At 38.7% G+C, this 23,435-nt stretch overlaps 2 protein-coding genes across 5 annotated transcripts; both read left to right on the forward strand.

Annotated features, from left to right (window-relative positions):
* The first annotated feature begins 621 nt into the window (after nucleotides 1–621).
* Nucleotides 622–4,281, forward strand: LOC148743622 (cilia- and flagella-associated protein 65-like). Its single transcript, XM_088728602.1, has 11 exons — nucleotides 622–1,123; nucleotides 1,312–1,385; nucleotides 1,819–1,904; nucleotides 2,011–2,094; nucleotides 2,192–2,246; nucleotides 2,415–2,470; nucleotides 2,601–2,654; nucleotides 3,206–3,267; nucleotides 3,482–3,546; nucleotides 3,870–3,973; nucleotides 4,142–4,281. The coding sequence occupies exons 4-9, from the start codon at nucleotides 2,065–2,067 to the stop codon at nucleotides 3,504–3,506; spliced, it is 282 nt and encodes a 93-aa protein (XP_088584728.1). The 5' UTR covers nucleotides 622–1,123; nucleotides 1,312–1,385; nucleotides 1,819–1,904; nucleotides 2,011–2,064; the 3' UTR covers nucleotides 3,507–3,546; nucleotides 3,870–3,973; nucleotides 4,142–4,281.
* A 3,678-nt stretch (nucleotides 4,282–7,959) lies between these two features.
* LOC148743623 (PCNA-interacting partner-like) lies at nucleotides 7,960–16,994 on the forward strand. 4 transcript variants are annotated; one of them, XM_088728520.1, is made up of 9 exons: nucleotides 9,952–10,106; nucleotides 11,055–11,158; nucleotides 11,228–11,324; nucleotides 12,214–12,274; nucleotides 12,411–12,568; nucleotides 15,325–15,411; nucleotides 15,642–15,709; nucleotides 16,268–16,594; nucleotides 16,919–16,994. In XM_088728520.1, exons 1-8 carry the CDS (start codon nucleotides 10,101–10,103, stop codon nucleotides 16,485–16,487), a joined length of 801 nt encoding a protein of 266 aa, XP_088584646.1. In that variant the 5' UTR covers nucleotides 9,952–10,100; the 3' UTR covers nucleotides 16,488–16,594; nucleotides 16,919–16,994. The 4 variants fall into 4 exon arrangements, with proteins under 4 accessions (XP_088584632.1, XP_088584637.1, XP_088584646.1 ...); XM_088728517.1 differs by having other exon boundaries at nucleotides 11,055–11,324; XM_088728506.1 differs by lacking the exons at nucleotides 11,228–11,324; nucleotides 12,214–12,274; nucleotides 12,411–12,568; ... (2 more) ...; nucleotides 16,268–16,594; nucleotides 16,919–16,994 and adding an exon at nucleotides 10,854–10,947 and having other exon boundaries at nucleotides 7,960–10,106; nucleotides 11,055–11,195.
* The last annotated feature ends 6,441 nt before the right edge of the window (nucleotides 16,995–23,435 follow it).

Here is a 23,435-nt window from a genome sequence, read left to right on the forward strand (position 1 = left end):
GATGTTTGAGATGTACAGAAAACCAAGGCCGGTCAGTTTCATACACCTTTGTAGAACGCCCAGGCATGATCGTGTTCAGCCCAAGGTTAATAATGTCAGTGAGAGTTCTAAGCTTAAGTTCACATGACAGATCAGGTGAGAGAAGATCAGACCAAGGCACTTGAAGAAAAAATCTGCCCACACTGGCTCTTTTACTGGTATAGAAAAAACTGAGGAGCCAAAACTGAGGAGCCAAATTTTATGCAGCCAAACGGCGCAATACAATGCTCTAGATACTATGCTATAGATACTTGCATTTCATAGTACTACAATCTTTTTCATTTTCAGGAACATTTTCCTTAAGAATAACTTTATAAAATTAGGTAGGTGTAACTAGAGTTTGTGTCAAGAATATTTTTTTACTGACAACACAAGATGCTACGCACAAGAGCCCAGCCAGTGGCAGAGTGCATACGGATTGTTGAATCATTCGTTCTGTCTTTGATGCTCATGTTGTAGACTTATGGCAGCCTACTTTTAGATTATTCTAACAGTGAAGTGTAAGCTGAATGATGCAGAAAAGTTTACTTACTCAGGTAATTTAAATCTTGTAAATTAAGTGTGTAGAAGTGTTTAGGTCTTCTCGCATGAATTGTTCATGTTATTGTCACTTTTAAGACTCAGACACCCATTTCTCTGCAGTCGGGTATTCTGTAGCATATTTCCTTTCCATTTTTGGCTCCACAAAGGTATGTTTTGATCAAGTTTGGAATAAAAAAAACCATCACCCTTCAAGGGACAGGATGCCATTTTGAATTTGTCCAAGTAGTTCGGCATACTCTTGCCTTTGTACCACCCCCCAAATATACATACACCATGACTTTGAACAGGTAAACTTATTGGAGAGGGGAAGAAAAAGTGTTTAATCCAGGTTTAATGCATTAATTAATGTATAACAAAGTGAGTGAGTGAGTGATTTGTAATTGAAATTTGCCTCCAAACCCTAAACCCATAGCATGACTTATGTCATACCATGAGGTTAAAATGATGAACCGTAAATTTATCTGTTTACCAGCTGTTTTGCAGAAGAAACATCTGGACAGGTATCACACTCATGTTAGATGTGGATTCTCAAAAATCTGAGGTAAGTGGTGGTGTTCCCACTAAAAGAGATCTGTAGATTACGTTCGATTAAAATGATGAATAATTATACGAATTAAAGTTATTTCACAATGCTTCTGCTCTAGAGCAGCCCACAACAAAGTCTATATGATTGTACATCTAACATATCAAATAACCTTACTACTCAATATGTTCTTGAATTTATTATAGCAACTTAATGAAGATGTGAGAACAAACAAACTTCAACTTGATGACAAAGGAGCTTTAATAGCATAGCACTGGAGGTTTGTACTCTGATAGTTGTAGGTTAACGACATTTAACCCTTTGCACCCCAAAATTGATTTTGGTATTCTCTGCATTCTTCTGTACTTTATTTACAGTATTGACGATCAGGACCTTCTTAATTTGGTGATTATTTCCTTTATTCTTATGCCTTCTATATCTTATTTAAATTAGAAACCAGTTACTCTATCTAAGGGGTTAAAGAGTTAAAACATAATATTTTATTGCTTTGTAAATAAAATCTTAAAACGTTGATTATGTACACAAACTGTGGTTGAGAATGAAATTCCAGTTAAGAGAAAAGATGCAGCAGCATGGGATTAGTAGAGTGTTACTTGTTACCAGTTATATCATCCCTTTAATTTTGAGTTTTATCTTCAGAAAGTAAGGAATAATTAACAACATAAGTTGTGTTGATTCCTCTCTTTGAGCAGAGTACTTCTTCTGGAGAATTGCTGCCATCAGCTCATGAACTGTCACCAATGGAAGAGTTCTTTGTCATGCCTCAGTTGGAGAAACTGTAAGTTACTAGTTTGTTTGTTAAGGTCCCTATTCTTCCTTCATTTAAATTTAATGCATGAAGTTTGATTCTAATGTGATCACTATTTTGAATTCATGATTTGCAGACCACCATTGTCCCTCGTGTCAGTTTAGATGTTCTCCAGGCAGACTTTGGGCAGATGCTGGATCCTAAGGCTGTGGAGCAGAAGGTAAATGGTTTCAAAAAAGGGTTTAATTCCTTTGGTTTAGTTCACTGTGAATCAGAGCTCAATTGTTTATTCTGTTTTCTGTGTTTAATTTATACAGACAGTAAACATCACAAATCATACAAAGGGAAAAATCACGTGCATGTGGATGAAAGGTGAAAACTTGTACTTTTTAGGTCATTAACAATTGTTGTTTGCCCATCTCTAGTTTGAGACCTATAATTTAAATTGTAAATAAATGTTACATTGTGATTTCTTCTTGTGTTATATTTTGCTCCTTTTTGTCTGATAGACACAACAAGGAATATTTTCTGTTTCCCCAGATGAAGCAGACATCCTCCCTCTAAAGACTGCATCATTCCGAGTGACATTTAGACCAGTAAGTTATTTGATACTGTCAGTAAACACTGTCTATGCTTCTTTCATTCACTTGGACTTGGTTCATTTTTGCCTTTACTGTCTGATTCTGTTTACAGTTCAATTTGTAATTCTAATTTTTTTGTTAATAGAATGCTGCTAATCAGGTTTTTAGTGCTGACCTGGAGTGTTATACATTTTATAAGGTGAGGGATTTATTTCCTGTGCTGGTGTACCAGTTAAGAAGCCTCAATTTTTTCCAAGCTCATAACAACCATTTATTTATTTGTCATGAAATCAAGGTTTCTGATTCAAATTGTTGATTTTGAGATAGCAAACTGCAGTACTAGTTCAGTACCCATATAACTGATTTTCATTTGATAAATAGAATTTACTCCTTGTTTCCTTTGTACTTGCTTCAAACACTTCACACTTCAGCAATGGAAGTTATCACTCAAAATGAAGAAATGCATGTCCTTGCTATTACTTTTTATTGCAATTTTCCAGGGGATTATTCCCTTAAATACACACCCCCCTCCCTCCGCTTCTGTTGAGAAGGGGACACCCATGGTGTCACAATCAGAGGCTAGGAATTGTGGTAAAAAATCTTATTCTTTGTCAGGCAATTAACTTGAGAGTTCTGATAGTGTCATTAAGATGTTTTTTGACGTTTAATTCTCTGCCTATCAGGTGAAGTATGCCCTTGATATTGAGTCACACCAATAGTTATTATAATATTATTTGTATTTTGGAACAGAGTATGAGAGATTATCGACTGGTTGAAGTGTCCTCCCTGGTGTCTTTCGCTCAGTGCTACAGGTTTGTGCTGAAATTAACTTTAATAAGTAATTTGAACTGAACTCTGTTTATGGTTATAGATTCAACAATACAGGGCTTTAGTTCTGTTTTTGTTTCCATATTCTGTTATTAGCTTAAGTGTTTTGATGTTACATCTAGAATTTTCATTGATGAAACATCAATGAATCCAAGTTCCTTGTTTCACCGAAAAAAATTGATTGGATTTTATTTTTAGGACTCACATTTGCAATGCGGACTGAATCATTTATCCCCAGAAGTCAATGGGATGTACAACAGCTGGTAAGTGATAATTTAGCCATTCACACCAAAGCTAAAACACACGTTAAAGCTGTTTTTTCAAGCATGGTTTGATATGTTTTCCCCATTGAAGATTCTCAAACTGATTATTCAGGTCAACCTAATTTTAAGAAAACATTTTGCTTGTGTAAATGGGACAAATGCTTCACTACACTACCCTTGTTAGAATAATGCTGTTCCTAAACTAATGGATAGAAACAGTTTTAGTCCACCATAATGTATTACTAGGTGGTGCCAGTATGATTGTATTCTGTTAGTTGACAAAGCATATGATTAGTAACTTGTTCCTTTTTTGGAATGTTTAGGTCTTTCCAGCCACTACTGTGGATGGCATGTCCTACAGAACACTGCTGTTGACCAGCAATGGGCAGAATCCGATCCATTTTGCATTTGATGACAATCTGTTAAGGTAGTTACAAAACAAATTGCAAGATTTTATCTTTATTTTTCTACCTTGGGTCTGGAACAAGTATGGTTGAAACTAGAGGAGAAATAAGTTATAGCAGTCTGTAAGAAACCAATGGAAGTGGGAACCTTAGCAAAAATTAAATTAAATAATAACTTCTTACCAATCAAGCATAAGGGCTGTACTGGGAAAGATTCACCTGAGGTTGTGACAGTACAGCCGAGCCCAGCAAAGTGTGTACAAAAATAACAGCGGGCCAATAATTCCTGGTGTGGCTTTAGAGCAAGTGAGGTTAGTCAGTAGTTTAGTGTGTGGCAATCATACAACACAGCTTATTTTGAATTTGCAGGCTTTTGCAAGCAAAAATACATGGCTTATGACACAGCAATACATACAATCAAATGCAATTTTTGTCTAGCAGGTGACATTTATTTTGTAACATGTGATATATGAAACTTTGTACTGAGTACTTTACAACTTTGTTTGGGAAATAAGCCTTGTTGGATCAGCAGAGATTCCATCTCTAAAACTCAATAATCAGGTTGTAATCTTAGGACATTTTCGATTGAACCATTACTCTTTGATTTGAATCCATAATGGCATGGTTATCAATTATGAACAGCTCCTTGTTATATTTTGACTAAGATTTACCAATCCATTAGTTACTGCTTTGAAATCAATCTTAATTTAAGTATCTCTGTTGTTTTAATAAGAGTAAAAAGTTCATGTTAAGTGGAAAACCAGGTGATTTGTTATATCTGATTGTAAATTTTTGGGGTTTTACAGGGAACTGTTCATTTCAAACCAACCTGTTTAGGTACAGCATCAACAAGGCTGTTTGAGGTCAAGAACGCTTCCAGGATTGCACTGAGGTGTGTTCAATGTTCTCAACCTTCCTAAGTGTCAAACTAAGGCCACCTTCCCTTTCCCCATCAATTAAAATTTATCATTTTTCCTAGAATGAGGAATCTAGTAATGTCCCTTTTATCATGAACCCCTGGCTCAGGAGATCTGGGCAACCGGCAACCACTCCCTGTGTACCTGACATAAAATAAATTATCCTTATACATCCTTATCCATAAGAATATTAATGATTACTGATATGTGACGATCAATTCAAAACTTCAATGTCCCCTCCCTCCCTACAGAATAACCATCATCTGAATGGAAGCGGAAGCGGTAGCGGGTTGAACCTTGCATGACTGGGGTGGGTGGGAAATTTGTAGAGATGTGTCCAGTCTCTCCAGCAGAATACAAGTGTTATATCCTTAAATATCAATGTATTTAAGGTAAATACTTCACTAGGTTTTATAGCTTGGCCAATGTGTAGAAAGCCATGGTCACTGTTTTTTTCTTGAGAAAAAAATGGGCACATTTGAACCCTTTTTTTTTCCCTTCTCAGGAATTTGAAGAAACCAGTTATCAAAAGTTCAAATGTCAGGGGTTGGGGGGGGAAAGGGGCAGAGATGCTGAAGCTTTGAATTGATTGATGCAGTACTGTAATATAATGTAATTGTAATGTCAACAAACCTTATTTTACCCATCAGGTTTCCATGGAAAACCCTGGACCTCACTTAAAAAGTCTTAGCATTGATCCCTCTAAAGGAATCATTCTACCCAATGAAACTCGGGTGGGCATTTTAAGTGTACTGCAAATTTTTTTCTAAATTGTTAATTGTCTTTTAGGATCCCCTGTAAATTGTTACAGGGTCTCTAGTAAAACAAAACATTTTTGATGGTATACTGGTCTTATATACACGTCAGTTATTCTCATAAATTATATCTTCAATCAGGTTTTACATATTTGATAGAATTAATTGTTACACTGTCATAAGCCCTGTGTTGTAAATAATTCCTTATTATCTTACATTATAGGCTCACACCATCAGCTTTAACTCTCGTAAAGAAGAAAAATAGGTGATTAAGACAAAACTCACTGTCAAAGGATTGCAGGCAGATGCCCAGCAACAGTAAGGATTGTCATTTTCCTATCACAAGTTAATTTAATTATAATGCAACCATTCATTTTTTAAGGTAATTATTTGTTGCATGTGAATCTATGTATTACCAACTGAAGGGACTCGATTGCATTGTTCTCTGTTTGCAATATTTGTGAACTGAATGTTTCTCTGTATATTCTTCTTGTATCTGCACTTGTGTTTATTAATTCCTTTGACAACTGCTCACTGGTATGTGATCTTTATTTAAAATGTATTTTGTTCGTATTCTTTTATTTCAGGTATCATTTACTCCACAGAATCCTGGTTTATACTCAGTGGATTATCTGGAAGTTATAGCTCTTGGAGCTACCAATTGTTCAATTATAAAATGCACTGGAATAGGTAAAGGTAGTGATATGTTTGTGCTTTCATAGGCTCTAACAGCTCATAAACTCAAAAGACTAGTATAAAATGATTAAATAAATTATATATTCAGAGAAATGTCATCATTTGATGTTTATCATAAGGATGTGTTTAATTTATTTTAGGGTGACTTGAAAGGCTTTATAAGGTAGTCCATGCATAGTTAAAAGTTGAGATGGCAAAAATTACATTTGCCTAAAAGTAATGGAGTCTCTAATTGGCCACAGAATTGTTTATAATGGGGTTGAGGTTCTGAGAGCCCAGTGTCATAGACCTGAGTACCCCTCCACTCTTTCTTCAGTCAACAGTAATCTCACATCAATCATGGACATTGTGAACCACACTTACTCTCTAATCAAGGAAGTTCCTGTTGAAAAATGTTCAAGTTTTTCTTAATTTCAATCTGTTCTTTAGGGCCTGAAGTTGGTCTTGACTCTGACTATCTTGATATGGGAGTTGTAGAATCTAGCAAGTTTTCAGCTAAAAGTTTCAAGGTTGTTAACAATTCAGATGTTCCTGCAGCTTTTCAGGTCAAACACTTCTGGATTTACTCTCTTTATTTAACAATTATTCATGAAAGGTAAATAATTGTTTTGGTGTAATTGTTCAGTTACTTCCAAAAGAAATTGGTTATCTCCTTCAGGAACATTACTTCATTTTCCCTTGGTGCAAGGTCAGCTCCTTTGAGCACTAAATCATGTTTAACTTAGTGTTTTCTATGATATCTGGGAGATTAACAAGTTCCATGATAAGGGAATGACATCACCATAAGACTAGTACTAGAGAAAAAAGATCAAGTCCAATTTGATAATTAGTTAATTATGAGCAAAAATAACCAAAAAAATATTCACTGAGTCCCTGTTGCCTTTGAAATCTTTTGAAAATCTGGTAATCTATCTGGTGCTTATTATGTAAGCATAATTGCTATGGATAAAGGTCACTTATCTTAAGAAATTCCCATGTTGACAAAGTTTAACAGATGCTTCCACCTTCAGAATGCAAAAAAAATCAGCTCATGTCTTTTGTTAGATGGTTTTTCCCTCCGACCTGTTTTTCACCTCTGGCTAAGTCCATTGGAGGGAGATCGCTATAGGGCTACTTATAATTATAATTTACAGATAAACTACAGGTCTCGTTTTCCGATTGGTGTCATATTCTTCATAATGGCAGTGTTATGGAAAAGAAATTGTTTTAGATAATAACTTGATATCAACAGATAAACCTTTAGCTTAAACACTTAATTGTTTGTTCTTATGTAATAAATTTTGCTTTTGTTAGCTCATGATTGATTGTAGTCAAAGTGTCTTCAAGCTGGAATCAACTTGTGGTCTGTTACCTGGCAAGGGTTCCCAGGGCATAATTGTACGCTTTTCTCCAACAAATCCAATTACTACAGGAGACTAACTTGTCTTGTGCAAAACCAGGTCAGTGTTAGTATTAAACTGGTAATATTTTCTGTTAGTTTAAACTGTAATCTTCCTAAAAAAATTTTGTATTCATCTGATTTTTTCAGGATCCATTGTTTGTTGATTTGTTTGGGACTTGTCATACAGAACAAGTGAAACCAGGTACATTCAATGTCAATGTTGATAATCCACTCCATCTTTAATACCCATGGTGAGTAACCAACTAAGACAGAATTTTTCCCTACAATATCAATACTATCAAGCAGAAAAGCAGGGGAATGTTAGTTGATCCACAACTAAATTATCAGTAGTAACATAATAAGAACTGTATGGCGGGCAGTAAAGAGAATTACTAAAACTAGATATTGGAAATGGAATGGTTAATGTTTGAACAATTGCAATTGACTTTGAATTAATTCAAATGAGCATGAAACTCAGTCTTACATTTCTCCATCATATTTACTTTACGTGATATGACTATCACGACAAAATGGACGCACTAGTTAACGACAAACGAAGCTACGAAGAACTCAAACGTGACCCAACTCCTGCCCTTCAACGCAAACTCAACAGTAAACTACTGACACTCAAGAAAACGAACGCCTTTGACAACCAACGGTACTATCGACTGAGGTGCTCGGTACCACAGCCACCGAAACTCTACGGTTTGCCGAAACTACACAAACCTGGTTTCCTGATGCGACCTATTGTTTCTTTCTGTGGCTCTCCCACATACCAACTATCCAAGTACCTGACGACAATACTACAACCGCTAACCGACAAATCCAGACATAAACTACAATCCACTGAAGACTTCATTAACACTACCAAGACTGTTCAGATACCTGACGACTACAAACTAGTGTCATTTGATGTGAAATCACTGTTCACAAGTATTCCACTTCAATTAGCATTACAATGCACTGAGACTGCAATCCGAAAATCTACCGAACCACTACCGCTACGGACAGACGACATCATGGACTTGTTAAACATTTGCCTAACGTCTACTTACTTTCAGTACAACGGTAAACACTACAAACAGTTACACGGCACTGCCATGGGGTCTCCAGTTTCTGTTGTTATAGCAGAAATTGTGATGCAGAACATCGAGGAACGCGCCCTTTCGACTTGCCGACAAACGATACCGCTTTGGTTACGTTACGTTGACGACACATTCACCGCCGTTCGACACGACGAAATTGACGCATTCCACAACCACCTTAACGAACAAAACACTGACATACAGTTTACCAGAGAAGTCGAAGAAAATGGCAAACTTCCTTTTCTAGACTGCCTGGTAAGCCACAACGACAACTCATTACGAACGACAGTTTACAGGAAACCGACACACACCGACAGATTACTAGACAAGTCATCCTACAACCCTACATCACACAAAGCCACAACTATCAGAACTCTAACACGACGCGCACAACTAGTATGTGACTCGACAGACAGCTTATCCGACGAGAACAAATACCTTCACCGTGTTTTTACGAAGAACAACTACAGCAACGACTTCATCCGACGAAACACTCACCGACCCACTACCACTACCGAAACAAACGACACCGCAACCCCTACGACTACAGCAACCATACCGTACATAAAAGGTATGTCTGAAAACATCTCGCGCATCTTACTACCCTTCAATATCCGCGTCGCCCACAAACCCATCACCACACTACGTCAGTTACTAACCAACGTTAAAGACAAAGACGAACCGAGGAACAGACAGGGAACGATTTATAAGATCAATTGTTCCGACTGCCAAGCCTCCTACATCGGTGAGACTGGCAGAAACCTCACAACAAGACTGACTGAACACAGACGGGCGACGAGGAAAGGTGATGTCAGCAATCACATTGCTGAACACCATCGACTTACCAACCACAACATTGACTGGGACTCTGCGCAATGCCTAACCTACAGCACTGACTATTTTCAACGACTGACTCTGGAAAGCTGGTTTACTAACTTAGAACAGACTCCCCTAAACAGATGTCAACAACTACCCGCCCCATACAAACGACTCATTCACGACATAAACATCACAAACGACCGAAAAAGAACAACCTAGCTTTACCGACAGACCGAAACAGACCAATCACGAACGACTTACGTCACTTGAGTCTTACAGCCAATAACATCACGGCAAAACCAACCGATCATTTCCACGAACTGGAATAAGAACATTCTACTGACAACAATCACTCACTTGACTCTGATGATGACTTCCGCACTGGTTGTCGAAACGTCAGTCGCTGCCACCGACAACAGTCCTTCTCAGGACTACACTCACCCGGACGATCAGACTACACCTTCATATTTACTTTATGATAACAAGTAGGCTTCTGGATGGAGGTACTAGACAATTACCATAATATGTATCATGAAAGAATCAAAGGCTCCTTAGAGCAACCTCATGGTATGAATTTTTGGTGCCCTTGACGTAACCTGCGATCTGGCTTTCTTTGGAAAGTTTTTTTGATCGTGGGCAACACGTGCTGGCCCAATTATTGTGTTTGTACTTTGTAAGCGTTTTGATGGAGAAAAATTGTCGTAAATTGTGAATTTGTGTAGAATTAGTTAAGATACCAGCAGCTACAAGATAAAATCAACGAAGTTTGGTGTTAACCAATTTGCAGTAAGCTTAAGCTCACTTCATATTTGCGGTGTTTAGGTCTTCACGCACAAAATTTACAAGGAAATATGCAGCAGCAAGAGGGGAGAATTAACCTTCAGATCTTGAGAGTTAAAGTTTTTAAGATATTTAGGCTTCGATTTTGTTCAGAAGAGTTCATACACGATTTACTCAGTTGATAAAATAAAATAAAAGACAATTCTGTGTTTCAAAAGATTTGTACATTGTACAGGTGGAAGAACAATAGGACACATAGTCCCCAACTAGGTTCATCCACCTAAACCCAACCCACCCATCCCACCCCGGGGAAGGACATCCATCACACAGTAATCTCGTGCGTCTCCTACCCCTCCTGCAGGAGATGGGACCTCCATTAATTTTATTTGTCCCTATCTGAGAAGACTAGAATATCTAACCACTTCTTGATGTTATAGAAGGGAAGCATAATTCTTCTCAATCATTTTAAGACCTTGAGTGTTGGTCCGGCCGTGGCTTGAACCCTCGACCTCCCACACAACTGTCCAGCGCTCTATCCATTGAGCTAACTGGGAGGCGGTCAGTGTAAGTGGCACCAAGCTTTTGTAACCATCCGGTCAGTCTTAAAAGATCGATATGATGATGATTTGTTGACAGAAATATTGATAATGGCTCTATCTTTTTTCTTTAAGGAAGCGGGGGAGTTTACAGTGAAATTACATGATGTACTTGAAGCCCACAAAGCAGTCATGAATTATAAGTTGTCAATGGATGAAGAAAAAAATTCAATTTCTAGGTTATGCACTCCTTATAACACGTTTTTGTTACATTGCAATGCTGTGGACTTTGGTGATGTCCTTCACAGAGTCAAAACATGTTTAATCACGGACAGTAATGTCAAAGACATGCTTCAAATTTCGCAACAGTTTTTTGTCACTGGAAAGCCAAAGACACAGCTAGAGGTGAGAAATTAAAGAGCTGTCTAGAGGTTACAAACATTATAAGGTCAACATCAAGGTTTTAAGTTTTTCAACACGCTAAGTCGGGAAATTCAATACTCTGAAAGCATCAGCTTGTTTATCAAAGGCTTTAAAAAATTCTTCTTTGAATTTTTAGTTTATAAATATATTCTTTGCTAAGCTATATACACACCTTTTCTTTTTTTTTTTTTTTTCTTTCTTTTTCTTTTTAACTTAATCTAAATTTTCATTCAGCACCTTTGATTTGTATGGTTTATCCTCTAGTTAAATAAGGAAGCCTATACTTAGTAAGCCCCCAGCTTCTAATTGGCTTCCTTGCTGTTACCTAGCTCTTCAGTTCCTTTGATTTTGAAGTTAATTTAGTTAGAATAGTTCATTTTATCTTTGATGTATCATAAATTTTGTATTCGGTTAATTTTTTTACTGGTAATGGCAAACTAAAATGAATGAATGAACGAATGAACAATGATAATCATTAATTATAGTAGAAAACATATTTATGAAATGCTTTAGGTATGAAATAATCCCTAACCCTTTAATTTGACCCTTACATGTGATTACCATCTAATTTCTCCTTACAGTATCACCCTGAATCACACGTTAAGGTCATGAGAATAGAGGAAATGATCACCATCTTTATTGTTAAAAAAATTCTCCTTGTAAGCACCTTAGGAAATGTATAGAGAACAGTATGGAGAATATGCAGGTGTAAAGGATTAGTAGTGGTGACTTTTGTTAGTATAGACACTGACTAAAGTTGTCCTTCAGTCATGTAATTTAGCTAATTAAAAGTGTTACTGTAAACTTCAAGAATGAAATGGTTAATTCATTAATTTGTTAATTCAAACATTGCATGAAACATTTCTTCCAGCAACAAATTCTTCAGCTGATGGTTGGAAACAGAACAGTGCTCTGCTCCACAGAGAGAGAAGGTAGGTCACCCTTAAAATCAACTGAGTTTCATCATATCACGAACTTTACAGCACAAGTATTAACTATTGTCTAAACTTGCAACTTTTTTTACATTGCTCCTTTTCACATATCTTTCTAATTCTTCTGTGAACACAGATGGTCAATACTCACTATCTGAGAAAACAGTTGATACGTTCCTGGAGCAAGATGTGCCAGTAGATGTGCTTGATGACCTGGTACTAAAACAATCTCCAGAGCACAGGAACCCCAATCCTCCTCTATCTCATTCATTTTCACAAGAATCGTTCACGCAGGTAATTTTAAACATCGAGAAACTAGCTCTGAAATTCAGAGAATCCCTTCACTGGCTTCAGAAAATTCATATTTGTTTGGTCCTTTGCATCAATGGGAATGGTCTAGTAGAGGGGTTTTGAGGTTGAAATAAGTGGGGAAAAAGAGGTAAGAGGGATTAAAAGAGTCGCTGTCAGGCTCTGCAGCTTCTCTTGTGGCTATGTTGCCCAATCATGGAGTGGCATTGGTGTCCACAGAAGCTGCAGGGGTGGGAGTGGCCAGTGGGTGTGTAAGTTTGGGGTCGTTTTCAGCATTGGCAAAATATAAGTTATGAACTACTAAGTGAGTATAATTTAACCTCTAGCATATAAAATGTGGATAATTCAATGAAAAAATGAAATCACTATAATTAATTACCAATTGTTGGAATGCCATGGTCTCAGTTTTGGCCACTGTGAAAATTATGTTAATCACTGTGTATTGTCTGCTAATGAGGAAAGTTTTCTGAGAAAACTTAGTAAAATGCTTCTGTGTTTTTTAACCATGATTAAAACAGAGATTTGTGTTAAATGATCAAAGAAACTGGTGTTATCAGGGAAATCTTCATCCCCCTGGGTAATCTAGTATTTTAAAAAAAGAAAAACAGGAGTAAAGGAACATATATGTTAGATACAATGAAAATATATGAAGTTCATATATTAAGAACTGCGGTATTAGATACGTATGATGCACGATCCTCGCAGTAGATAGTGCTATTTAAGCAATAGCGAAAATCATACATATCTAATACCGCAGTTCAAAATATATGAACTTCATATATTTTCATTGTATCTGATTTATCACTTTCACAGGTTTATTACGAATCAACTTAACGGCTTGCTCCCAGTGGGCTTGTTAGCTCAATTGGTAAGAGCGCTGCACTAGTATCGCAGAGGTCAGTTGTTCGAATCCCGTACAGGCCTGATTTTTTTCAGGTCTGATTTTCGCTATTGCTTAAATAGCGCTATCTACTGCGAAGATCGTGCATCATACGAACATATATGTTGTACTTAATTAGTACATACAGTCCCAAACCACCTTCAGCTATTGTTAGTACAGTTTGGTTGAAAGCTGGATTGTTCAGTCCTGAGCTCAATAGCCATCTTCTCAGTGCTGATTTCTCTGAGGGACAGCCTTATACACATCGGCAACGTTGTTCAATAGACTCCCGATAGCAACAAAAAACGTTTTAGAACATAATGTTTTTTGCCATAGTGCTAAGAAACATTTGTTTGCTAAATATTGGTCTTTAATCCACATAATATGTATTGTATATTTTAATATCTCACGATAAGTTACATTGATTAATTTTATTATTGTTATTATACTTTTAATTAGTTACTACATATATATGTATATATACTTAGATTAGATTAGTATTGTTACAGAAGAAGAACCTCTTAATTGTTGGAATCTGTAATAAATCAAAATAAATCAAAATAATAATAAATAAATGAAAAAAAATATGAACTAGTGTGAAGTTAGGCATACCCTGTGAGCAGAGCCTTTTCTACTTTTCTTCTTTTTAATCGATTCGAGGACAGGTTAAAAAGGCTCTGCTCGCAGGGTAAGTTAGGCATGGTCTTGACTTAACAAGTGATCTGTTGATTTGTTAATCTTGTACATGTTGTTTTGAAAACAGGATCAATTGCTGAAAGTTTATCGAGTTACCTCAGGCTTCTAGTGAATTAGAGAGATGAACTAGCTTTGTCTCAGGCCATCCATATCCCTCGCAGGGACTTGGCTCATAAACAATTTACAGTATTGAGGAAAGTTGCAGGGGGAAAAAAAGATGCCTATGTTTCAGGTACCACTCAATTTCAGGTGTTTCATTAAGGACTGGGCACTGAGCAAATTGACTGGTTTTAAGGAAGTTTTTGCCCACCTGATTTGACCATATAGAGGAAAGTTTATCTTATAAAGAAGTTAAGTCCAAAGAGTTTTGCCTGCCTGTGAAAACCAGTTGCCCCCTTGCTAAAAACTTAGATGAAACCCCTGCAATTTTTTTTACAGTGAATATTATCATGAAAATTCTGCAATTATGAACTGCTATCAGCAAATGACAGTTATCAAAAAAGTTGCTGTGAAGACCACACATGCGTAAAATATTTCTGGCTAAGCCACTTTTAAATAGACACATAAGTTAAATAGGGTGTGGGCTATACATTAGCAAAGTGTTTTCAAAGAGTGGAATCAATCACTATTAGACTAAGAGTGTTGCAATTGTAAGAGTCAAAATTTTCAATTCATTTGGAAAATTATCCCTTGGTGTTTGAGAGGCAATTCTGGCGCGTTGAAAGAGTCTGGAGGGTGAAACAAGAGGTGGCAGCTCAGTTATTTTTCAAGCATTTAAATCATGATGTTGATATTCTTGCATGCATGTATATCATTGCATTCATCATCATCAGTTTATGTCATCATGGAGGACAGGTAACAAAGCAAAAGCTGTAATCTTTCAATCCATATTACTGGAGTTCTTAGATACTTCCTAAACCAATTTCCTCATTCCAAGAAGTTGCTGTGACAATGTATACCTCCTATCTGTGGCTGATCCTGCCTTGCTTCTCAATAGATTGGCTCCTTGATAAACAACTGTGAGATAGGATTGAGCTGTATTCTAAAATGTATATAGTCTGATCCAGTGGTGAAAAAACAATTTTTTTTCTCATCATTATCCTTAGCAGTTGGAGGATAATATTACACAGTTTTCTCTAGTTTTCTTTCCTTCCCATGCCAACAGACAGCTGTCTCGTTTATTCTGAGGATACGATTGGGTGGAAAGAGTTATGCACCAATTGATGACAACCCACTTCTTCCATTAACTAAGGTATATATCAGTATATCAAAATTTATTATTCCCTTTAGTTTACCAAATAGAATTTTTATAAATATATTTCAGCTGTTAGTAGGTGTCAGGTCATTTTACCACAAGAGAGAATCTTTACTAAGCCAAAGAGTTCTTTGCAGCCCAGTTGGTGTAAACTTTTCTGTCCCATACTCATGGCTAATGTTTAATAACTTCCTTCATCTGTGGTTTTCAACAATTTGTTTTTACAGGGTTTTGGAGAGTTTGTGACCTTTTTCCAAAAGTTACAAACTGTCTGTGAAGAAACAGCAGATGCAAAGTAAGATAGCTGTAGATACATATTGTTCACTATTTTAATTTAAGAACATGATCATTTCTGCAAAAAAAGGTTTTAAAACCAAGATCAATTTTTTTCTTCCACCAAACTCTCAGTGATAAAAATTAGAAAACTGTTGCATCTAGATTCTGAGACGGACCCAGGGGTGCTTTGGGTGGTTCAGTCCAACCCCCTAAATTGTCCCTCAAAATGCTGGAAATCATGTTTCCGAAGACCTAATTTTCAAAATCTCCTGGGGGAGCATGCCCTTGGACAATCAACGAACCGGCCCCTTGACTAAATCTTGGATGCATCCCAGTCAGATTAAGGTTGTTTTACAAGCTAATCATGGGAAAAATCCTATTATTTTGTTGAGCACCTTTCATTGGATGGGGTACTTCCGAAAGAAAAGCATGCACAAAGGAGTCTAACCAGTTAAAAGGATTGTCACAGTACTGCAGTGAAAAAATTAAATACAGTTGACTGAGTGGTGAGATTGTCCAAAGTGATTGGCATGTTTGGATAAACCCTGTGAAAATAAGGTGTCTGCTTATCTTTCAGAACTGCTGTCTTAAGAATCATGAACATGCTCAAAGCAAGCATTATTAAATCCAAAGAAAAGGTTTTTACAAATGAAAGTATTGCCAAAACTGTGGAATCTCTGAAAGAAAAGGTGGAACAACTAAGCTGCAAAATATGTGATGGTGGCCAAGCAAAGTCATCCATGGCAGGAATGAATGTGTATTTCCTGATTCAGGCTGTATTAGATGAGCATGACTAGAAAAGTTGTCTCCAAGAATATGAAACAAGGGACTTGAGGTGTGCTCTGATGACACCAGAAATACCTCGTGGAAGATCAAAATTACGATCTACACTTAGTCAGTTCAGGTAAGGTGGAACAGTATTGAAAAACTCTGGGACTTTTAGACATCGCATGGTAAGCCCTAAGCTAGCTTAGTAGTAGACCAGCTGGCACTGGTGCAGATGTTGGCACTCTCTCGTCTTCCTAGCAAGAAATTTTCCTGGCACCAAGTGGAGAGACAATTTGTCTCTCCACTTTAACAGAATAAATCAGTAGGTAGTAATTTCTGCATCAAGAAAACCTTGGCAAGTTGTATGCAACCCCAGTTTTGCCTGTGAGGTACAATTCTAAGTAAATTTTTATTGTCCTAAGAGAAGTTTTAAGTGACATGATTAATTTTTTCTTGCTAGAACACCTGATTCGGAGTCTTCAGAAGGAGCTGTCATACCACACAAGGATCAGCCACCAAAACACAAACCTGAAAAGGTAAGATACTGGTAAACCATCCAGTGAATTTAATCAAGGTGAAATCTAAGTAAAGACACTTTTTATTTTATTATTTTGTTCAAAGAGGGTTATCTTAATTAATGCACCAGCAAATTATATGTTATGTTTCCTCAAGGTGCATCTTAGAAAAGCTTATATTAATTTTTTCCTTTTTCTTGTAGACACCATTTGAAAGCTATAGAAAAGTGTGTGGCGATATGAGCTGGGCCAAACCTGCCTTCAACATTCTGATAGGACTAAGTTCAGCTAACAAAAGAGACCTGATGAGTGCTGCCATAAGCAATGATACTTTAACATCTCGTAAGGAATGTGGCAATAAATCTTACGTTGAGGATACATCCAAATGTCACACCAAGGAAAGAACTTTAACAGAAACTATGTATGACAAAGAGAACATCTCAACTGGCAACAAAACCATTAAATATGTAGCAAAACCACCACCCAAACGCATGCTCCTTGAGAAGGACATCACCATGCAAAAGAGCACAAAATGCAAAACTAGTGGAAAAACATTGTTCAAAAGAAAAAAGATTCCATTACTTCAAGGGCAAAAACAGCTCACCAATTTTTTTTTAGGTGATACGTATTACTGACAATTACATCACAACATTTGATTCATTTTCATGCATTTTTTTATTTTTATTTTTACATTACTATGCCAAGAGCATCATGATTGAATTTTAACACATACCAGATTGCACTGATTTGTATAACTTGGGACCATTGTCACCCCTAGAGAATTATTATTACTTTAACTACCAGTCAGAGATATCATTGCAGAACTATTTATTATTTTTATATGATTAATCTTTGGCCAAAGCCAAGCAGAACAGAATTATTCTCTATAAAAACAAAATTATTTTCAAGTACAAAATTAAATGGTTGTTATTTAAACCCTTTACATGTAATTCTTACGAGTAACTGGGAGAGAATTTCTCCTTACAATATCAAATAAATACAGTATCAAGAAGTGATGAGAATAAAGGAAAATATCAGTTGGGGGATAAATAGTTGATCCAACACTGAATTCTCCAAACTGACATCATCAGGATCTATGCAGAGGAAAGTAGAGAGAATTACTAGTTTAAAGGAATCTTGGGAAATAAAGGGTTAAGGGTGCATTATGTATTAATTTTACATCTAGAAAAAAATCCCTGCTGGTGCAAACTTTTTGTGGTGTGATTAAAATATTTATTTTTTACTGCAGATCGCAAAACATAACCTTTCACAGTGGCTAACACAAAGCTTTACACAACTAAATGGGCCCATTATAGCTGCCACTTTTTTGTCAAACTTTAGCATATAAAAAGCATCAACACAATTCTAAAAGCAAACATACATGTATATCTGTTTATATAAACTATCTAAAAGATATCTTCATGAAAACCATCTTTTTCATTGCCTTAAGAATCTCATGATCATTTATCATGCATATCATTGTCCTCTCTGTTGTATATTGCACCTTGATCTCCTACTTTCAGTTGAGAACTGGGAACTCAAATAAGATTAAATATAAACACACTTTCCTTGGTGGGTAAAAATGTCAGCAACAGAGCTCAATGCATCGGATCCTCTACAGGAAAACTTTACAGAAGTACAAAGAGAGAAAGAAATCTGTTAAGCACACAGCTAGAGAAAAAATATGCAGAGAAAACTCTCTTTTGGGAAACCTCTATTCCAGGGCAAACAAATATTGGTCTCAAGTGAACAGATGCACTTTTGGCAGTTTTAGATCCATTTCTAGCCATTTCAGAAGACTTTAATTTCAAATTTTTCCGGGGGAGCATGACCCCGGCTCCCCTACCTGGTTGCTCACGCTAAAGCGTTCGCATTAGCCCCCCCAATTGAAAATCTGCTTCGCGGGCCTTGGGATTAAGAGGAAATGTAGCCAAAAATCGCACATTTTCAAAATATGGTGGCAACCTACGGTGGCTTCAAAGGGACATACACTTTCCTCTCTTTTTTTTCACTTGCGACTTAGCTGCGACTTTCTTGCTACTTTCTTGCGACTTAGCTGCGACTTTCTTGCTACTTTCTTGCGACTTAGCTGCGACTTTCTTGCTACTTTCTTGCGACTTAGCTGCGACTCTCTTGCTACTTCCTTGCGACTTAGCTGCGACTCTCTTGCTACTTTCTTGCGACTTAGCTGCGACTTTCTTGCTACTTTCTTGCGACTTAGCTGCGACTTTCTTGCTACTTTCTTGCGACTTGTCTACGACTTGCTACTTTCTTGCGACTTAGCTGCGACGTAGCTGCTACTTTCTTGCTACTTTCTTGCGACTTATCTGCGACTTGCTACTTTCCTACGACTTAGGTGCGACTTTCTTGCTACTTTCTTGCGACTTAGCTGCGACTTTCTTGCTACTTTCTTGCGACTTAGCTGCCTGGCTACCTAGCTGGGCTGAGTGGCACGCAGGCTAGGTTGCATTCCCGATAAACAACATAAATTCGGCAAGTAATTCATGGCAGTCTCCATATAGACTCCCTGTTACCCAGTCTCCATATAGACTCCCTGTTACCCATTCTCCCTGTGTACCCTGTGTACCCTGTGTACCCTGTGTACCCTGTGTACCCTGTGTACCCGTGTGTACCCTGTGTACCCTGTGTACCCTGTGTACCCGTGTGTACCCTGTGTACCCTGTGTACCCTGTGTACCCTGTGTACCCGTGTGTACCCTGTGTTCCCGTGTGTACCCTGTGTACCCTGTGTACCCGTGTGTACCCTGTGTACCCTGTGTACCCTGTGTACCCTGTGTACCCTGTGTACCCTGTGTACCCTGTGTACCCGTGTGTACCCTGTGTACCCTGTGTACCCTGTGTACCCGTGTGTACCCTGTGTACCCTGTGTACCCGTGTGTACCCTGTGTACCCTGTGTACCCGTGTGTACCCTGTGTACCCTGTGTACCCTGTGTACCCGTGTGTACCCTGTGTACCCTGTGTACCCGTGTGTACCCTGTGTACCCTGTGTACCCTGTGTACCCTGTGTACCTTGTGTACCCTGTGTACCCTGTGTACCCGTGTGTACCCTGTGTACCCTGTGTATTCTGTGTACCCTGTGTATCCTGTGTACCCGTGTGTACCCTGTGTACCCTGTGTACCCGTGTGTACCCTGTGTACCCTGTGTACCCTGGGTACCCTGTTTACCCTGTGTACCCTGTGTACCCGTGTGTACCCTGTGTACCCTGTGTACCCGTGTGTACCCTGTGTACCCTGTGTACCCTGTGTACCCGTGTGTACCCTGTGTACCCTGTGTACCCTGTGTACCCTGCGTACCCTGTGTACCCTATGTACCCTGTGTACCCTGTGTACCCTGTTTACCCGTGTGTACCCTGTGTACCCGTGTGTACCCTGTGTACCCTGTGTACCCTGTGTACCCGTGTGTACCCAGTGTACCCTGTGTACCCTGTGTACCCGTGTGTACCCGTGTGTACCCTGTGTACCCTGTGTACCCTGTGTACCCTGTGTACCCTGTGTACCCGTGTGTACCCTGAGTACCCGTGTGTACCCTGTGTACCCTGTGTACCCGTGTGTACCCTGTGTACCCTGTGTACCCTGTGTACCCTGTGTACCCTGTGTACCTTGTGTACCCTGTGTACCCTGTGTACCCTGTGTACCCTGTTTACCCTGTGTACCCTGTGTACCCGTGTGTACCCTGTGTACCCTGTGTACCCGTGTGTACCCTGTGTACCCTGTGTACCCTGTGTACCCTGTGTACCCGTGTGTACCCTGTGTACCCTGTGTACCCGTGTGTACCCTGTGTACCCTGTGTACCCTGTGTACCCTGTGTACCCTGTGTACCCGTGTGTACCCTGTGTACCCTGTGTACCCGTGTGTACCCTGTGTACCCTGTGTACCCTGTGTACCCTGTGTACCCTGTGTACCCGTGTGTACCCGTGTGTACCCTGTGTACCCTGTGTACCCTGTGTACCCTGTGTACCCGTGTGTACCCAGTGTACCCTGTGTACCCTGTGCACCCGGTGTACCCTGTGTACCCTGTGTACCCTGTGTACCCTGTTTACCCGTGTGTACACTTTGTACCCATGTATATCATGTATATCCTTGTATACCTCGTATACCCTGTCTACCTTGTGTACCCTCTACACCCTGTATATTCATGTATACCCAAGTATATTCATGTATAGCCAAGTGTAGCCTGTATACCATATATACAGGAAACCTGGCAAACATCAGTTGGAATGAATGGAAGCTCTCTGGCCGAACACAATCCCGTTTTGTACGTTTTGAACAAATGAATTATGAATAACTTATTATGATTTTATTAGCCCGGGGGGAAATCCCATATAAAATGGACTGGGATGCTCGTCTGGAATTTTGAAATAAAATCCTAAAGGAGGGAAATGTATGCGTGGCCCAACCGTTTTGGACCCCTAAATGAGACCATTTCAATCTTTAATGATATGAATCGAGTAAATAAAGCCTGGAGCAATTGGTTCCTGTGATTTTTAAATATATTTTTCATCGTGTGCAAACATAAAAGATACCCTTACAGCTAAATTTAACTCAATTTTTTCCCAGAACACCCAAAGTGAGACCATTATCTTCAAATTTACAGCCCTAAGCGAGACAACGAGCATCCCAGTCCTTTTTATATGGGAGTCCCCCCGGAATGATTGGTCGGTCAGTTCAAATTGAACGTTGTGCACGCTTACGTCAAAAAAGCTAACAGAAATTGGACGAATGGTTCCCCAACCATTCCACTTCAATTAATTACGCTCATATAGGGGTACAAAGGAAGAAATTAAGAGAATAATTTAACGATATACTTATGATTTACGTTTTTTCTGTTACAAATTAATTACAGTTGCGAATCATTGTATCCCGAAATGAGTTACGACATAACAAAATGTCGAAGTTGGAATGTGGAATTAATGCAATTCAAAATTATGTTTACCCTTGATTAAAGACCAGATTAATATAACGCTAACTTTTATGAGTGATTTATGGCAGCTAGCTAATAGTTTGTGCGTATTGCAAAACAGTGTCCACTTTATATTCAATCAGATGGAAACACAGGCCACAATGTATGATCAACGAAGTTTATTGGTTAGCAGATAAAACTTTGTGCTAGCTTCGACCTGACTGAAAGACTGAGTGATCTGAAAGGCGATTTTGATTTACTAGGCAACTGAGTACTACACAGACAATTAAGGGGTGTGTTGCCCATTGCCCATCACATCCTCGCGCGATTTTGTTGCCTTAAAAGAATATCTTGAATTTCACACAATAAGCCTTTAAAATTATTTGGATTCTTAATACACTGAAAATAGTTTCAAAAGCAATAGTTTTTTCTAAACATAATGGCGGAAGTCAAGACTGCTCGATGTTTACTATATTTGTCTTTTAGATAGTACCATTTGATATGGTAATAGAACAATCAGTCCGAATTTCCTTGGTTATCAAGAACTGAAATACCATAGTAAAGATTTTTTAGAACGAAATGTTTTTTTCTTAAAAATTCTAGTTTTCCTTGAATTTGCCTCTCTGTTTTAGAGGTGACTGTAGTCAACTGTATATTCTTTCCAAGCAGACTCTTGCTCACAAAATTATACAATATTGATATATTTCTGTAGCTTGGGAGAACACACGTGTTCGAAATAAATGACTCAACGGAGTCTAAAAGACAGCTCTCTTCGAGTGTCCATGGTCCGGGCTGCAAATTATATCCCTCATCCTCCAGAATATCTGCTGTTCGCCGCCTCTTCAATGATGGTGGTGTAGAAGTTATTCTCTTCTTTTTCTCGGCCTTACCATCACAGGGTACACAGGGTACACATTGGTACACAGGGTACACAGGGTACACAGGGTACATATGGGTACACAGGGTACACAGGGTACACAGGGTACACAGGGTACACAGGGTACACAGGGTACACAGGGTACACAGGGTACACAGGGTACACAGGGTACACAGGGTACACAGGGTACACAGGGTACACAGGGTACACAGGGTACACAGGGTACACAGGGTACACAGGGTACACAGGGTACACAGGGTACACAGGGTACACAGGGTACACAGGGTACACAGGGTACACAGGGTACACAGGGTACACAGGGTACACAGGGTACACAGGGTACACAGGGTACACAGGGTACACAGGGTACACAGGGTACACAGGGTACACAGGGTACACAGGGTACACAGGGTACACAGGGTACACATGGGTAGACAGGGTAGACAGGGTAGACAGGGTAGACAGGGTAGACAGGGTAGACAGGGTACACATGGGTACACAGGGTACACAGGGTACACAGGGTACACAGGGTACACAGGGTACACAGGGTACACATGGGTACACAGGGTACACAGGGTACACAGGGTACACAGGGTACACATGGGTACACAGGGTACACAGGGTACACAGGGTACACAGGGTACTCAGGGTACACAGGGTACAC

Source organism: Stylophora pistillata, chromosome 1 (genome assembly GCF_964205215.1).
Source record: "Stylophora pistillata chromosome 1, jaStyPist1.2, whole genome shotgun sequence".
Taxonomy (NCBI): Eukaryota; Metazoa; Cnidaria; class Anthozoa; order Scleractinia; family Pocilloporidae; genus Stylophora; species Stylophora pistillata.

What these genes read in the sequence shown, in the direction of transcription:
- LOC148743622 (XM_088728602.1), top strand. Translation starts at nt 2,065, where the DNA reads ATGCTGGATCCTAAGGCTGTGGAGCAGAAG. An exon ending in CTAAGGCTGTGGAGCAGAAG is followed by an intron (nt 2,095 to 2,191) that starts GTAAATGGTTTC and finishes TAATTTATACAG; the next exon opens with ACAGTAAACATCACAAATCA. An exon ending in AGTGTTATACATTTTATAAG is followed by an intron (nt 2,655 to 3,205) that starts GTGAGGGATTTA and finishes ATTTTGGAACAG; the next exon opens with AGTATGAGAGATTATCGACT.
- LOC148743623 (XM_088728506.1), top strand. Translation starts at nt 8,230, where the DNA reads ATGGACGCACTAGTTAACGACAAACGAAGCTACGAAGAACTCAAACGT.